The following is an 18,669-nucleotide window of genomic DNA, read 5'->3' as shown; positions in this document are numbered from 1 at the left end:
GTTGCTTGAATGTTGTTATTGATTTCCTTTCCCACGTCTTAAGTCCATGTGACTATTAAAGTTTAGAACTGGCTGTATAGATACACATGAACTTGCCATGCTTTCCTAGTAGGCTGAGCATTATTAATGGCTACGTCCTGCTGTGCAGTAGGACCATACTGATTAAATGAATTAATGAAATGAGAGCTGACTACAGCAGCTCAGTCCTGTAACCTGTACTTACTGTTAATTCCACTAAATATATAAAAAATCGTTTATAGTTTGTTTCTCTTAAGTGAGAAATAAACACAGCACACGGTTATCTGCTGACCTTCTTTCATATTTTCAATGAGAAATAAAGCTGATACTTAAAAGGTCAAGTTTTTTAATCAGCTGTGCTGGTCAAATTAAGCTTGAATGTTGTGGAAGAATAATTGGTGAAAAGTTTATCATAACAACTGCAAATAAAAAAATGTGGATGATTGCTGCAGTACTGAAGTACTTGACATTTTTTGTTCAGTATGAACTAAGCAAGCTTAGGTGGCAGAATTAGCAATGGACTGCAAAATAGCAATGGTAGTTTTATCTTTTTGGTTTGTATATTGTAGCAAGCATGATAAGGAATTGAATTCATTTTGTTGTCATGGATCACAGAATTACAGAATAATTGAGTTCAGAAGGCACCTCTGGAGATCACCTGGCCCAATTCACCTACTCAAGCAGGGTCACCTAGAACATGTTGCCCAAGATTGTGTCCGGATGATTTTGGAACATCTCGAAGGATGGAGACTCCACAGCTTCCCTGGGCAACCTGTACCAGTGCTCAGTTGACCTCACAGTAAAGTTTTTTCATATGTTCAGAGGGAACTTCCTGTGTTTCAGTTTGTACCTGTTGCCTCTTATCCTGTTGCTGGGCTCCACTGAAAAGTCTGGCCCCATCCTCTTGACACAATCCATAGTTAGGCTAAGATGATTAGATCATTTTACCAAATTACTAAGAGTTCGGAAAGAGGTTGCGGCAGCAATATCTTTCATTAAAAATAAGGCAATAGAAAGATAAATAGGAGGGTTATCAAGGCAACATGTTACACTTGTTCCCTGCAGGTTCATGTTTCTTTCTCTGCATTTAATTCTATCTTCAAACTAAGTTGCTCTGCTATAAGCTATACTGTATAAAAGTATGTATCTGTAACTTAAAGTTACTTTGTAGATTTTTGAATCTCAGGAGAAATTAAACAGTGCTAATTTCAAATAGACAATGTATCTGATATATACTGAAACTCTGCATAGCCAACAGGAAAGCAGTAACATCTGATAAGTGTTTGAAGAGTGCCTGGTGTAAGTTATTTTTTCATCTCTTTACAAGTTCTCTTCTCCCTTTCTTCTATTTTAAAATTTTTCTTGCCTGTACATTGTGCAACACAGTGAATGAAGTCCTTTAAATTGTAAAGGTGAATTGTATACAAATGTACCTACCTAAGGTTCTGATGTCTAAATCAGTTTATTTACAGTCTGCATGGAACTCATTTGATGTTAATTGAAATGGATCTAGTCTGCAAGCATGTAAGTGTCATTGTTGATGTGTTATGTTATAATGTGTTTCAGTTTCTTTATCTTGTATAATATTCTGACTCTCTCTCTCTCTCCCTCCCTCCCTCCCCCTTTTTTTTTTTTTTTTTTTTTTTGGTTAATCAGCGATATTTTCTTGTTGGAAGTAATCCTGCAGAAACCAAGTATCGTGTTTTGAAAATAGATCGCACCGAACCAAAGGATTTGGTTATAATTGATGATAAAGTGAGTACCTCTCTATTTGTGAACTTTTTCCTTTATTCCAAATCATCCTGTGTATATAGGGTTGAATTTAAATACTGCATGTTTTATCTCTTCACCAAAGATATATCACAGAGTGACAGAGTCATAGAACATTTGAGGTTGGAAGGGACTTTTGAAGGTTGTCTAGTCCAGCCTCCTGCTCAGAGCAGAGTCAACAAGAGCAGTTGCTTGGGGCTGTGTCTAGTTGGGTTTTGAATATCTCTAGTGATGGAGAATCCACAGCCATTCTGGGCACCCTGTTCTAGTATTTGATCACGCATACAGTGAAAAAGATTTCTCTGATGTTTAAATGGAGTTTCTTGTCTTTCAATTCATGCCTGTTGCCTCTTGTTTTTTCAATGGGTACCACCAAGAAGGCTCCACTTTCTTTTCTCCCTCTCATCAGGTATTTAAACACACAGATGAGATTCCCCCAAACCTTCTCAAGAGTGAACAACCCAGCTCTCTTAGTCACTCCTTGTATGTCAGATGCATGCATTATTACCATGGTAATGACTAATTATTGCATGAGGATAGCCATGAGATCTCCAAACAGCACATGCACTTTAAAGAACATTTTCTCTATTCTTCAGGTTATTGTCTATATGCTCCTAATGATTTTCTTATGTTCAGCTATGTTGTTCAAAATGCAAAATAAACTTAATTACTATTTAGCCAAATATTTAGATTTCTGATATATAATACCTGAAGCAAAATAAGCAGCAGCAACAAGACTTTTAATGTACAGAACAGAATAAAACTATATTCTCTCCCAAGAAGTTTATGGTTTAAAAACTTGAGAATTAGACATGTTTGACTTCATACACATACATGTCTATTGCAATGACTAAGAACTTTTGTGCATAAAACACAGGAGTGTTGGTAGAACTGAAAGCGGAGATGGGAGGATGCAAAGCAGAATTTTAGTTTATTCTATGTTAAATAAATTCTACCATTCCCTCACACGAAATAATACTTACTTACCAAAGCTGTAAACTGAGCAACTTTTTCTTTTTTTTTCTTTTTTTTCTTTCTTTTCTTTTTCTTTCTTTTCTTTTTGTTTTTTTTAAGCATGTGTATACACAACAAGAGGTGAGGGAACTTCTTGGCCGCTTAGATCTGGGGAACAGAACAAAGATCGGGCAGAAGGGTTCTTCTGGGTTATCTCGAGCTGTCTCTGCTTTTGGTGTAGTAGGTAAGTCTCTTGTTTGTTTTTTATCTTTGTTTGTTAAGGAGATGAGGCTTGCTATGTATCTTTGCCTGCCTGTGATTTATTTTATTGAATATGTTGGAGAAATTACAGCCTCAAAGATAATTGTTTTTTTCATATTTTGTGAAAATAGGTGGCCAGGGGTGAGAGTTGCACTGTAACCAGTCTATCCTTAGTCTCTAAGGGAGAGGTGTCATAAACAGGCCTTGTGAATCCTAGAGCTCACGAAACTCTTGCTTAAAAGAAAAACACAGTCCATGTCCATTGTTAGGCTGTATTTCTTCGTTGCACACTATTTGGAGAGATGATTAATTTTCTTTTTGGTTAACTTTTTGCAGTGGAATATTTAAATATTTCTTTTTCATATTTGAATGAGTATAAGTGACTAGGATATCAATGCTGGTTCGTCCCAGGATGAAGGCACTGATGATCTAAGTTCTGGTTCACTGCATAGTATTTAAAAGTAGAAACTGCTTTTGAATGGAGTGAACCGCACGAAGGGGAAAAGTTGAGTTCCTGATCGAACTTTAGGATGGTAATATTTGGTGAAATTCGTGGATAGAGAGTATTCACTTAAGTTCTTACAGAACCTAGAGGATATAGGAAGAAGTTTGACTGCTGTTTAACAGCTGAAATTCAATAACCTAACTGCTTCAAACAGAAGACTTTGTTTCTTATTGTCAGCATGGTTTCCTCCCTTGTGGAGGTGAGAGAGTTTTTCCAAGGGGGGCTAATAAGGCAGAAGAAGAAAATTGCTGTTCATTCGATCGTACTGCAGCCTTCAGCAGTGACAAGGAGGAAAATGAATATCCTTTACTCTTCCTTCTTATTTATGTTATAATACAAAGCTGAAAGAGCTGAATACAAATGCAAGTTAAAAATGTGAATTGTGATATTTTTCAATTAATATTTGTTGACAGTGTGACTGTATTAGTGATTGAGTTTCAGGCTCATTACCACTAGCAACCCCTCAAAGCAGCTAACTTAAGAGCCTATTTCATGTGATTTATTAGTTGTTAAAACTTGGTGCAGACAATAATAAAGCAGTATTTTATTAAAAACAAATTTGCATTCAGAGGTGGTTAAAAAGATACGATGGCAGCTCATTCTGAATTTTCGATCTCTTAACTCTGCAACCTGATACAAAAAGATGTGCGTAATGAAGGAAAAAAATAAAAACTATGAACTTGCTTTGTTGATTACCATTTACTGCAGGCAAATTGTAAGAATATGAGATTGTGTATCTTATCTATATTTCACATATATGCCTACTATAAATAGAAAATTAAGAATTCAAACAAAAAATTCTGTGAAGTCTTGAATAGTTCTGATATTGTCTTCTACAAATAGATATGATCAAATCAAATCAAACGTCCACCTAATGACATTTTTAATGCTGTTTTTAACAGGTTTTGTCAGGTTTTTAGAAGGCTACTATATTGTGTTAATAACAAAAAGGAGAAAGATGGCAGATATTGGAGGTCATGCAATATATAAAATAGAAGATACAAATATGATCTACATTCCAAATGACTCTGTAAGAGTCACTCATCCTGATGAAGCCAGGTAAATAATGGTGGTGTGTGCTTTTTGAATACTTTCTAAGTAATGGGGAATTGTAACTAGAGATTTCCTTCATGGATTTCCTGCTGTTGGCCTGTCATTCAAACCATTTACAATAGTTGATAAATTAGTGTGGCAAAATGGAGGTTTGGGCCACGAGTTATGTGGCCCCTAACCTGGGGGGGTAAATACAATTGTTACAGTCTTTCAGAGCTTTTGTCCACATCTCCACATCACTTATGTGCCAGAGCTGCATCCTAGCACATATGCAACAGGAAGCATCCAACTTATATATTGTACTTACAAGGGCAATATAATGCAAATACTAGTTTAAACTGTTTGGGATACTGTTTTTTTTTTTCATTCACTCTAGTGTTATGTGACTCTCACATGAGATCTTTTGTGTCCTTCAGGAAGTGCTAAAGAGATGATTTAATTTGGTGATTCTGTGCTATCAGAATCTTGTCAGTGAATGTGGTGGTGTAAGAAGTGATAAAGTAAACATAAAATATGATAGAATTACCGATATGCAGTGGATTTGTTTTGTCAAATTTATTTTTTCCCCCCCGCCTTTCTCTGACTCCTTTCTGAAGAAAGGACTTTGAGCCTTTGATCAGCAGGGAATCTTGCACAAAATGTACAATACAGTCAGACATTGTTTTTATCAGTGGTACATGGCAGATAACAAATCAGGCTAATTCAAGAAGTTTCCACATTAAGGTTTGCCTGATAGAATACCTCAGTCTTTTCTCTTAGAATACAACAGAATATATTACCTAAGCTATTATATAAATATTTATGGTACTAGATACTTTATCTTTCATAATGTTATGGTTTCTTGTGGGAATTTGTAAGTGTATGACAGATTAAAGTAGGTATTTTTTGCTATGTGAAAATCTTTAAATGTTGTGTAATACTGTTGGGAATTTCCTTGTTTAAGAATGTAACCCACGTATGTGGAAAGTAGAACTACAACTGTATATACAGCTACCTGAAAAAAAAATCACTGATGCACAAGTATCAAACACTGGAGTTAAAAAAAAAAAAAAAAAAAAAAAAAAAAAGGCTATTTGATTTATTTAATCCAGATGCTGACATTTTAGTGGATTTACCTGACTATCAAAGCATTTAATTAGAGTAAGATAGCCAGAGAGGTTATAACAAGAATCACTATTTTATACATAGTTTACTTCCTGAGGTCTTCTGAATGACTTCTTGGGATCTGTCTGCTTAAGGTAGTAATTTTCTCTTTAAACTGCATTATTTTATTAGGTATCTGAGAATCTTTCAAAATGTGGACCTTTCTAGCAACTTCTATTTTAGGTAAGTATTAATGAGTCCTTTTAAAATGTGTACACTTACACTTCCTGGAAGATTCTGCTTTTGGATTTTGATACCCAACGTCTTTAGTTTGGTATTCTAAGGAAATAAGATGTATATGATCGCACTGCTTGTCCATTCTTTTTTATCTTTTGAACCTGCTTCCTGCATCAACAAATTAATTAGAAATTAAGTCTTCAAGATACAAAGTTAAGCTATAAGAATGTTAGTGACAGGGGAGAGAACAGACACTGAAATTAGTGTTTCCGTTAGTTAAAGCTCAAAAGACAAAGCAGCAAAACATTATACAACCAAGTATCCAGGTTCTCTTCTAGTTTCTGCTAGAAGGTGACAAGTGTATACCTTTTTCTTGGTCATACTTAAAAGAAAGAAGGTTCTATAACATTCTTACACTTATGAGTGTAATTTAAATTACTCATGGCTGAAGTCACAGCAGTTTTTTTTTTCTGTATAGTTTTCATAGAAATCCTGACTGGCATTATAAGAAAAATTATAAGAAAACATTTGTTCTAAGGGTAGACTTGAGGAACAGTCTGAACAAATCTTTGTAAACAAGTTTCTTTCAAAAGTTTCTTACAAACGGATAAGTGTATCAGGTGCTTATAATGGAAATATAGTGAATAGATGAGCTAGACTTCACTGTCATCAACCATAAATCTAAATGTCCAATGTTAATGCATATATGTATATGTTTTTAATTGTTAATGAGTATCTAAACTTACTGGAGGATCAGTAATCACTGAGGCTAAATCACTTAGGCTAAAATGAAAATCTATTTGTATTTCTGACCAAGTGTTGTGTACCTTTGATTTCTCCTATAAGAAGTGAATCTTAGTGACTTAGGGAATTTAGCAATTAGCGTAGAGTACTGTCAGTACAAGAGACATGAGATACAGAGTGTGTTACTGTTACAGAACTAATAAAAAGCTTTTGCTTATTCAGCAGCTGCTATTTTAGGATTTATTTCTGCTGCAATCACAAATCTGAGAACAGATACAATCTCTGGCTGTTTTGAGTTGAGGTAATAGAGAGTAGTGCAGAATTCTCAGAAAAGTAAGATTGTTTATGTATGTGCACATCTCTGCCAGAATAGCTATTTTTTATTTTCAAGACTACTTCTTGGGGCATAGTGAATTAAGCTTGTAGATGATCTTTGTTCAAAAAGTATGTTCAGTCTTCATTTGTAATAGGAATATAAATAAAGTTTCAGCTATTATATTATAGACAGTTTATGAGTTTATAAAGCTTCTTCTGTAAGTCAGCTGTATCATTTGCTAGTACAGAATCATCATTTATGTATCTTGTTAAATGTCATTTTTCTTTGTGGATAGAAGAGTACTGTCTGTGTTAAGTATAAGTACAAGTGGAGAGTAAGGGCTTGCAGAAAAAGCCTGTGCTTCTACAATTATTAGTAAATGTGAACTTTATATCAGTTACAGCTATGATCTGTCCCACTCCCTTCAGTATAATCTTACTGTTCTGAGAATGCCCCTTGAGATACTAAAAAGTGAAACAACTCAGGCTCGGCAAGAGAGTTTTGATATATTTGAAGATGAGGGACTTCCAACACAGGGTGGAAGTGGTAAGTAGATTATCTAAATTAATGTGGTTGGTTATGAATACATTTGGAATGTATTTCACTTCAGTTTTCTTTTGAAAAACATTCAGCTATTCTGTATTGATCAGTAACCTTATAGTGGTCATGAGTTAATAAAAGATTACATAAAGCACCAATTACAGATATTTGAATGTGAACAATGCAATTGCTAGAGATGATTAACCATTGTTTTGGTAGTTTACATTGCAACTCAGGGAGATAATTGAGCATGCTGTCATTTTTCAGCAATTGATTATCCAACTGACTTGTAAGAATCCCAGTAGGAATTAATTACAAACAAAAGTGGAAGCAATAACTAGATTACTACTACCAATAAATCTTATTTTGTTTCATGCTGGAAAATATTGACAACAAAGGAAATGTATGAAGTTAGCATTAACTTTATGTAGTACATACTGTCAGGAAGGCTAAGAAAAATTACTGATTTCAGTTGAAAAATACAGCCTCTCACTTTGCATCTCACGTACTCAGAAGATTGTAAAGATGACCAAAACTGTTCTCTTTGCCCTTCCAAACTTTTCCCTTCCAAAAAGAAGCTCCCTCCAAAACACTTCAGGTTGTATTCCATGCTGTTGGGGTGGATGTTTTTAGGTTTTACTGCTCTGTGATTTTTACCGAATATCTAAATGCGCTATCAACAAAAATTGCAGTGTAATTTTTTGAATGTTTGGTGTGGTTTATGTGATACCAATTTTTCTGATGTTTCATTATATAATATCTGAAATAAGTGTTACCTGTGATTCATACTTAATGAGTACATTGATGTAAAAGTGATCTCAAGCAGCTATGGAAATACAATTAATCTTCTTATGACGGTATAGAACACAGCGTCTTTTAAATCTAAGTTTGAATGTTCATTCACCACCAATGAGACACTTTGTTAGATTATGTCTTGACTTTTCCAAGGACTTCGATGTGAATCTTTGCCAATACACCTAATCTTCATTAATAGGAGACCAGATTTATTAGACTAACCAGAGCCAGGCATGTATTCTTTGCTGCCTTGTGCTCAGCTGCACAAGGAAGTCATTAAATAAGTGCTTATTCTCAAATCTTGCTCATCATTTTAGCGTGACATTACCTGCCTGACTTGTATTTGATTCATACGCTAATTCCATTTGACCTATCAGGCAGACTTCTGTCACTGGCTGCAGTACTGATAAGCCACGCTTATCACCACCAGATTTTCCTCTGTAAGAGAAACGGTAGGTGGCTGTTCCTGCCTAGTAGTACGACATTGCCCAGCTCTAGTGGACATGTGAAGAAATACCACCTTCTGTTATTTCTGCTGAGCTCATAGCCCTCATTGCAGTGTATTCTGACACCACTGCAGATGAGAAGCAGGAAATGCTCATCTCTCTACCCCCAAATGCCAGAGGGAAGTTGTAGATGCAGTACAGAGAGCCCAGGATGATTAAGGTCCGTATCAGTACCAGGAAACCTGCTTAGAGGGGCCAATATACTCTTGTTCTCCTCCTCCTCTACATCTTTCTGGGTTGATACGAAGAGGTTGCTCTGACACTGGTCACCAACTCGCACAAAAAAATAGTGTTCCATCCTGCATAGCATGTCAGTAAATTTCAATAGTACATTTTCTGTYCTCTCCATTTCTCCAAAAAAAATAGGGTGTGCTTAGAATATTATGTCTGTAGGAATTTCTCTTCATCGTTTTTTCCCCCTCAAAGACAATAAGTGTATGGCAACTTGTGCCAAGAAAGCAAGATCAGGAGTGTTCTTTGTACTACATGTAGAAGGTATTGAAGTATGCAAGATATTCTGCACTTTATAAGGTAATTTATTCTGCAGTCTTCAGCTACTGCTTTCAGTTCCTGCTTCTTCTTTCACTTTCTTCCCTTCCACAAAGAATTCTCTCTGAGCAGATGAATTTTAACTTTTTTAAGAAGATATACATTTTGCCATAGGAAGGAAAGTTTCTTCAGATGTGAGTTATGACACAGCCAGGTTCTGAAATCAACCATAATCATGAAGTCATCTGTGTAAAACTAGGATGAATTTCTACTCTCTTGTCATAGATTTTCCCTCCTCATCTTCTGTAAACAGATGTTTTCTGTGGGACACAATACTCATTTGTTCATTTACAGTATTGTTACTTACAGTTGTGTTAGTCATCTGTGGCCTCTGCTGGTCAGTGGCAGAGGTTATGAATAACCTTATCTTTGATTATGTCTGTAAAACAGGTCAGATAAATTGCATTCTAGAATTGCCTGTTCCTGTTCATTGATTTTTAAGGTAGTGTGGACTCATAGTTTAGATACAGATACTGTAAGCATCCAAAATGAAAGGAAGTTAATCCTAGTCTCTGTGTGTCTGAATTATTGTTCCAGGGAATCATGATTTAGTCTCTGCCAGATTGTTCCTTGCTTGATTGGTAACAGTTTCCTATAGTCTTTGCCATTCATGTGCAGGAAATCATCAAAAATTAGATGGGACAAGGCACTCATAACTTTGTGCTAACTGACTGAGATGATTTTCATCCTTAGTCTCCTGAAGATGTGCTAGTATGTGCTGATACAACTTCTTATATCAGGACAAATTTTCCAAAGCAAAGACTTGATGTGACCTGATCACTTCTGCAAGTTTTAGACATACCTTAATAAAGTAGAAAGAGTCCTTACAATGAAAAATGTTTCATATGTGCAGATGAGAATAATATAAGACCTGGGAGGATTTCTTGTACTTAAAATCCTAAATTCTATTGTGCTTCTGACATAAGAGATTAATACATGACATTAGGGCTCACTGTGGAGAGTAGTTAAACTTTTGTACGGTCATACTTGGTATTTTCTCATTTTGTGTTCCTTGTGGGCTTTTTGGTACTGTAGTTGGAGACTGTTCTTTGCAGTGTCATCCTTCTAAATTCTGTGGATTAAGTATCCTGTATACCTTTGTATTATCAAAAGAGTTGACAGACTTCATACTCTTTGAGCCTAGGTTGTGAACATCTTGACCATAGGAAGAAAATGGCAATGAAGACAAATTCTGACCTGAGGTGTTTTAGTATTGCATATTATCCAATTTGTTGCTTTCCTTTTTTCTTCCTGGAGAGGTACGACCATCTTTTAGCTAGATCAAGATCCTCTAAGAAGGATAAAGATTCGTGATCAAATCTAGTATAATGGAAAATGAACTCTCATTGCCGATACTTTAAGGGGATCACATAGTACTATTGCTTGTGGAACACATGCCCTTCAAGGCAAGTTCCTCTAAAGTTTGGGAGGCATGTCCACTTGCTCCAAAACTTTTTGGTCACAGATAGGCAGAACAACAGGCTAGAGAATGCCTGTTAATATTTTGTTTAACTGTTGATCATGAACTTGATGTAAAAGCTTAGATGAAATATTTTGATCTGTGCTTGTATTGATTAGATAGAGGTTCAACAGACTGTTCATTGCTGTTCTTGTCAGCCACTGTGTAACCTCTGTTACACAGAAAATATAATACACACAGAAATATGATACAGAAGACACACTTGCCCTCCATTAGCTGTGGTTCTTTGAGATATTCAATGTGAATTGCATGACTCACCTTCCATCACTTCTAACAATATGAGTCTTTCAAGGCACTGAGGAAGAGTTACATTGATCGTGCCTTCTGTACCTCCAAAGGAGATGCTCTAAGTCTAACACCTAGTTAAAATAAAGAAATACCTAGAGCAACCCCCACCCGAATTTATCCATGATAAACTTGGACATCTAGAATAGACCTGCACAGACTGCAGCTCAGAGAATCACAATGAATGTTAGGTAAGTTAACTAGTCACCTTTGGCACTAGAACTTACTACATTACATAGTTGTATATATCTATCTTACCATCTTTTAAAAACCTGTAAGAAATACTGTGTGTAGTATGCCCTGAATCTGATGAAAAAAAATGAAAGGTAGTCAAGTCATATCTTTTCTTTAAAAGAAAGAAAACAAAAACTCTACCCAAAGCAAAAAGATTTTACTAACATGGTCATATGTTACATCAAGAACAGATTGCCAAATACTACAATGCCAGAAATGACTATAAGGAGTGGAGGGGGCAATAATCCTCCCTCTGCAAAGGCTTTCACCTGCGAGATCCTTCAGATCTGTATGATAGCATCTTCTCTTTGGTGTCCTTAAGAAGGCTTTGGGAGATAAAAATGCCATAGTCTTGACCCCATCAGCGGTGTGCTGACAGCATATACAACTGTGTTACTGGCTGATAGTGGCATTGTATCTGTTCATAGGTAAGAATATGGGCAAAAAATAGCTGTCCATCATTGAAGAACAATCAGATTGAACTTAATGCATTAAAGTAATGCTACTGGAAATGAGAATGAGGACAAATTGCTCATGAAGCTATTGTGGCCAAGTTCCAATGAAAGTATACAGTCTCTCACCGCAGTGGTTACAAAATCTTGATTTTGTCTGGACTATTGGTAAGCTTGGATAGCAGCAGTTTGTTCAACAGGTGCATTTTCATCTTCAGTCTTTTAGGAGAATTCATTTTTTGCTCTCAGCAGAACATCTAGCTGCTCTGATTGACATATTTACTGCTATAAAAACTATACATGATCTTCAGTAGAATATCTAGTTAAATTCAGAACTGATGCAGCGTTAAAAAGCTTTGTGAAGTCTTCCTTTGAGGGTATTTTTCCCTTAGTTGGAATTCACAACTTGAATTCTTTTCTGTATTATCAAATCTTATTGCTGTTCCCATGCAGAGGTCTCTTCAATGCTGGTAGTAGGAGAAACTTCTGCAAAATCTGCTATGACCTTACATTAAAGGTACACAAATACTCCAGTGACTAGCAATTGTAAAAAATTATAAAACTCCATAAATGCTGATCTGTAGCATGTGCTTGAAGTTATCTGTGTTTGGCAGACTTCAGGGATGTGGGTAAATGATATGCTGAGTTGAAGCCAAAGGAAATCAAAACTAAGGTCAGATGACCGGGGTTTAAGAACAATCCAGTACAGTTCAGAATGTTTTTAAATTGCATTTTTATTGTAACAATTTTTAAAATGCATTTTTATTGTGACAAATTCCTAGGTGTATTTGGAATTTGCAGTAAGCCTTATGAAAAGTATGTGTGGAATGCCAAGCTTCTGGAGGTAGTAAGAAATACAGTTCACCGCGATTGGCTGCTGTATATTATTCATGGCTTCTGTGGGCAATCAAGTATCCTTTTACTGTTGTAAAAATTGTAATGAAAATTTTCAGAAATCCTTGCCTTTACACTTTCTGTTGAAAATGATGGTGAAACTTCATGATTTTTGTGGGAGGAGTGTTAAGAAAATATTAGAACACATGCATTTTTTTTTCCAAGTATGTGTTATTTAAAATAGGTCTATATACATTGTAGTACTAGGAGAAAAGACCCAAATACATATCTCATTACAAAAAATTGCCATCTGCACATCTTAATCTCATTTATTACAGAGTCACTGTATTTTAATAGTCAACAATGTCATGTTAATTCAAAGGCTTGTCACCAAAAAAACTGTGGAAGGAAATAAAATTATGAATTTAAGGTTAGGGGTTGGTATTGTTTTAGTTTTATTTTTCCATGATTGCAAAGTTGCTGGGCATTGGTTTGGTTCCAGGCAGAAAGTTAAGTCTTGCTTTTTTGTGTATTGCTGTTTGGTGGTAGCTACGAATCTGACCATCAGTGTTATGCTTGCATATGCTTTTTTAAATGACTCTAATAGTCTTTGCATTAGGTTTGTGATGAAAGGATGACTCCTTCCCACTTTCTTATGCCTCCCTTATGCTAAGAAAACTGTACAAAGTGGCAAAGCCACACTAGACAATCTGATTTTATCTTTTTAGTTTTAATAAACAATAAATATCTTGAAAGCACCCACTGCCTCGGTAAGAGTTTGTCTTTCGGTTGTTGTTGCTACTTAAGTAGTTGCAATTCATCTGTGTTTTCCAGACAAATAGTTACAGGATATCTAACATAACTGATCTGCAAATAGAAGTTCCCAAGTTTTAATCACGGTATTTAAAAAAGCAGTATTTTTGGCCTTGGGTGAATCTTGTACCAACTTCAACTCCTTTTCACCTTAAAAAATTGAAATATTTATCTTCCTTGTGTTGTGAAAAGTGGTTGATACATTGTAATGTAGATTCCATATTCAAAGCTCTTTAGAAATGATTATTGCGCTCTCCTAACTCTAAAAGAAAAGTAAAGTAAGTGAAAGAAAAATTGCATAGGATGTGTAAACCTTAACTTCTTTTTCAAGAACTGTTGATTTATGGTCGCCCAATATATGTCACTTTGATAGCCAGAAGATCGAGCAAATTTGCTGGAACACGTTTTCTGAAACGAGGGGCAAACTGTGAGGTAAACAAGGAGTGATTTCATTGAGGATATTGTTTCCTTTTGCTTTCTTCAAAGCACATGAAAGCTTGAGCCTGACTGAGCAATGAAGTGAAACGTTTTAGAGGGGTTTTAAGGCTTTGGCTGTAAATTACGCTATTAGATACTGTCATCACAACTATCACTAAAATTTGAAATGGGATAATAAAGCTGTTCTTAAGTTAGTAAGTTAACGGGCAGTTCTTATGTTGCACTAAGAAATAATGATACAATTTTTTTAAGTAGAGAAGAAAAAAAATGGAGTTAGGGAGAAGTGGAATTTAACCATCAGTAGTGGTGTCACTTCTGTGGTTTGGTATCTGACAGGTTCGTTGTACCCTGGTTGTTCGTGACAATTAGTTCTGTATAGTGCATGCAGCTCTGAAATGTAACGTCTGCATCATAGATGTATGTCTGACTGTTTCAGGGGGATGTTGCTAATGAAGTAGAAACTGAACAAATACTGTGTGATGCTTCAGTTATGTCATTTTCTGCGGGGAGCTATTCTTCCTATGTTCAGGTTCGAGGATCTGTCCCCTTGTACTGGTCTCAAGATATTTCAACTATGATGCCTAAGCCACCCATAACACGTACGTACAAGTGATTCTTTCTGTACGAATAGCACTGTATCCCAGTGGCAAATCTGAGAGAATAAGTGAAGATTTAACTTGAGAAATTGAAAGAGTTGTCTATGTGTTTGTTCTTTGGGAAGCTATAATTTAAGGTAAGCCAGTGTTCTTTATAATAATCATGCTGGCATATAAGCATTTAACTGTACAAACAGCTGCATTTGATGAAATTGAATAGGAAAAAAGTCTCCATATTAGACTTACTAGAAAAAAGTCTTCACATTCAACAATGGAATATGAAAAACTTGTTTGAAAGTGTCTTATTTCTTTGTACATTTGTCTTGAATAGAGTTACTTTTGTTTGTCTGAATGTGTTGTGAATACAATTTTGAACTTACTGAAACTGGTGGAAAATGGCCCCACTAAATTTAGTGGGACCAGAGTGATCCATGAATTATGTCCTCAATATTTGAGGCATGTGTATTTGTTACCGATATGTGATTCGTAACAGTTCTGGCTAAATTCCACCCCAGATTAGAATTAAAACAGGAATGATATGATAAAATGAAACAAAACCTTCAACATAATTAAGCACTGCTAATCCCCAGAATATTTTTTTTAAATTCATCTAAAAATTTAAGTAAGTAAATACATTGTACATGTGGAGCAGAACAATGTTCCTAACATTTGTTTAGGTGCAAGTACATTTTGTTACTAGCAGCTTCACAAAGCAGAAGGATATCTTCTTGCGCTCCTTAATTATTGAAAAGGGAAAGTGTTTTTTCAAGCAGCTTTGTATGAAAAGAAGAGTGTATATAATCATTATTATCAGAGAATTAGTAAATATTTGCGAATAGTACTTTAAAGGACAATGATTTAAGTGATTCTGAGATTCAATTCTCTTAACATATTTTTGAATATTTTAATGCATTTGTTGCAGTGGACCAGGCAGATCCTTTTGCACATGTTGCTGCTCTTCACTTTGACCAAATGCTTCAGCGATTTGGTTCTCCCATTATTATTTTGAATCTCGTGAAGGTATAGTATTTTGAATACATTCTATGTGTTTTCTAATTTTAAATATAATACTCATTTCTGTAGAATCTCTGTATTTTAGATTGTGCTCTGAGCTCACAGGAAGAAAATCTGCCATTTGTAATCTAATAAATCTTATCCTATCCATATATACATAACCTTGTAGCTGCTTCCATGACAGCACTACAAAAAAGAACAGTTGCCAATTTTTATAGATTTATTACAATAATACTTCACTGTTGTTTTCAGGCTCTTGCTGTTACTGCTCAGATGGGAGAAACTCTAAATAAACTTGCCACTGAATTTAATTTAGCACTAAAACATGCTAAAATAATATGATTCTATGCAAAGAGATGGCTATAGACACAGAAGACTGATTTTGCTCTTTGAAATATTATAGTCAATACTTGCCTTTCCTTTGTTTACTCCATCTGGTACAGTTGTAGATGTGTGGGGAAAGAGGAAAATGAAGCTTCTAGAGCTAGGTAGGAGCAGTGCCAGTAGCAGCAGCAGTGCACTAGTTGGGGAACCACTTCATTGCTGCCTCAGTTTTGGGTGGTACTGTACTTGTTGCGTGTTACATTTTGTGCTGGGGATTAGTTTTTCCTTTTTCCTTTTTTTTCTTTTTTCCCCCTGTTCCAATCCAGTCATTTTATGTGGTAGCATCTCAGCCAGGCAGGTTTGACCTTGTGATGGCAGAGGGTACTGGGGTACGGGCCAATACTAATGGGACAGGAAGAAAGGACTCCAGTCCCTTGGAGTCTACCTTGTCTTGGATAAAACTTGTTAAAAAAACCAAAAAGCAAACAAACAAAAAAAACCTGAATATTGTCATGAGAGAATAACAGGTTAACATGATTTCTGCCTTGTGTCATATAAAATGATATTTAAAGAGAAAACAGTTTATGTGGGCTGCTGTGATAGACCAGATGCAAGTTACCTGGTTTCTTTTTCATTCTGAAGTTTCTATTTGTTTTGGTAATTTTTCTGATAGTCGGAAATTATATCTTATTGCAGGGGTTTTTTTTAATGAACTGTTTCCACATTTGAGTTTAATATAATTTGTTTTGCCTTGAATTGTATTTTGTATTTCTTTTTAATCTTTTAAAAAATATTTATCATTTTGTTTATCATGTTGTAGAGCTGTGTTCAGTTGAAAAAAGGACCTTTAATGTGCATGTAGGATCAGTTCCTAGTATAAAAAATAGGGAAAAATAAAAAGGAAGACTTTAAAAACTAATTTTTAATAAATGGCAAATATAACCTATTTTCTATTTCTAGAATCTCTTCTGTTTGGGACTGCTTTTAAGACTGTGCAAGAGTCAGTGGAATCAACTTCAGATAGCATTTGCTGACAAGAAAATGACTTTTTTTCTCTTACTTACAGTCCTAGCTTTCAAAAGCCATTGTTAGTGTGAGTCTAGGCTCACATAAGCTTGACACGTGAATCATTATATGCTTTATTCATAGGTCTTTTTATGCAGTGGCTGAAAATACATCTCTTTCTCTCCCTCTCTATAGATGCTTAATATTAGGATGCTAAAATTAATGTTCCTTTATCACTTCATGTACCACTTCAAAACTTCAAAAAAAAAAAAAAAAGTGTTTGTATGTTGCTGTTGCTTTTACAAAAATGCTAGGTATTTGTATCTCTAATACTTTTATTATTTGATTTCTTAAAGGCTGGTGAAACACAAATCCATATCCTACTTTACTTTTGTATCCTACAAACTTGGTAACTGGTAACAAACAGATTAGATTTCCTTTTGTTCATTCATGGCTGATTTTATGCAATTTTGAAACAGTTTTTATAATATAGCCTCGGTATAGGTTTTAGTTTGAATCAAGTTGAGAGAAAAGCCATATTAATATATGAAGTACCTCAACATATGGTATATTCATAGAATGGGAGTATAATTCTAATTTTTTTAAAATCCTCACGCTGCTGCTGTTCCCTATTTCCCATTAGTAATGGAGAAAAATTTACTTGGATCTATGTCCCTGTACTGCAAGAGTTAATGAGATGTCATCCCTTCTGCAGGTCTTTCTCTTCTGTCTGTTTCCCCCATCTTGATACTTTCATTTCTTTTTGCTGCTTTTCTTCTTGGAGAGTTCCATTCTTCAACAGATGCTTATGCATAGTGGGGATAGATGACTTTCATTATTAGAAATCAATTGTTAAACACCTAAAATGTTTAGGTTTTTCTCTTATTTTTGATGTAATTGGACTAGTTTTGCAAAAGTGCTTACAGAAGTGCCTACTGCATTTTAAATTTCTGTTAGCATGGCTAAAACACCAAAATATACCTTTGAAATGAAGCAAAACTGCTCATGCTCAGTTTTTGCTCAGTTTTGAAAAAGTAACAGTTTGCTCTAAAATGCTTGAGCCAGAGCTGTGCATAGATTGAGAATACACTAATACACAAAGGGATATAAGTCTGATTTATAGCAGGTATGCCATGCTGCTATGTCATACAACATACATGGTTAATTGTTCATATATTGTTTTTTAATGAAAAGACAAAATCCTTGCTAGATCTTCTCAGGCTTTTCCAATCTAAGGAATTCGAGCCTGGGAAAAGCTTATGAAAGAGCTGTTTGGTTTAGAAGCTCCAAGAATCTTTCAGGCTTTTTTTGKTTTTTTTTCATATTTCATCCTTGTTGTTCTCCCCAAAATATACCTAGGAAAAAAGTGAAGTAATGTTTTAAACACAGTTAAAAAAAATGCATAAAATATGCACCCCCGCCTTAAATGTAAAGCTTTTTTGTTCCTGGTATATAGTATCTCTGTGATATTTCTCATTAAATATTTTGCTTAACAAAGTATTATTAATACAAACCTGATAGTACTTCTCAAATTCAACTGTTGAATTTTCAGAATCACAGAATGGTTGAGGTTGGAAGGGACCTCTGGAGATCATCTAGTCCAACCCCCCCTGCTTCAGAAGGGTCACCTAGAGAATGTCAGGCAGGATTACATCCAGGCGGGCTTTGTGGAGTCTCCTTCTCTGGCGATATTCAACCTCTCTGGGCAGCCTGTGCCAGTGCTCCGTCACTCTCACAGGGAAGAAATTCCCCCTCACGGTCAGGTGGAACTTCCTGTGCTTCAATTTCTGCCCATTGCCTCTTGTCCTGTCACACAGGGCAACTGAAAAGAGTTTGTCCCCGTCCCCTTGACACCCTCCCTTC

At 35.4% G+C, this 18,669-nt stretch overlaps 1 protein-coding gene across 4 annotated transcripts in view; it reads left to right on the top strand.

The window, feature by feature from the left end:
• FIG4 (FIG4 phosphoinositide 5-phosphatase) overlaps positions 1-18,669 on the top strand; it is a 74,044-nt gene that overhangs the window by 9,300 nt on the left and 46,075 nt on the right. For 2 of the 4 annotated variants that reach the window (XM_085306883.1, XM_085306879.1), the window contains exons 2-10: positions 1,675-1,773; positions 2,863-2,986; positions 4,411-4,567; positions 5,837-5,887; positions 7,339-7,487; positions 12,565-12,693; positions 13,761-13,861; positions 14,304-14,466; positions 15,386-15,483. In XM_085306883.1, the coding sequence (XP_085163009.1) occupies positions 1,675-1,773; positions 2,863-2,986; positions 4,411-4,567; positions 5,837-5,887; positions 7,339-7,487; positions 12,565-12,693; positions 13,761-13,861; positions 14,304-14,466; positions 15,386-15,483 (1,071 nt within the window). Of the gene's footprint in view, positions 1-1,489; positions 1,543-1,674; positions 1,774-2,862; positions 2,987-4,410; positions 4,568-5,836; positions 5,888-7,338; positions 7,488-12,564; positions 12,694-13,760; positions 13,862-14,303; positions 14,467-15,385; positions 15,484-18,669 lie in introns of those variants that run through there. The other 2 variants (XM_085306882.1, XM_085306880.1) reach the window with 2 other exon arrangements.

This window comes from Rhea americana, unplaced genomic scaffold (assembly GCF_003343005.1).
Source record: "Rhea americana isolate MKP2758 unplaced genomic scaffold, rheAme1 scaffold_25, whole genome shotgun sequence".
NCBI lineage: Eukaryota > Metazoa > Chordata > Aves > Rheiformes > Rheidae > Rhea > Rhea americana.
The sequence above is the reverse complement of the archived record's forward strand: the minus strand, read 5'-3'. Positions and strand labels throughout refer to the sequence as shown.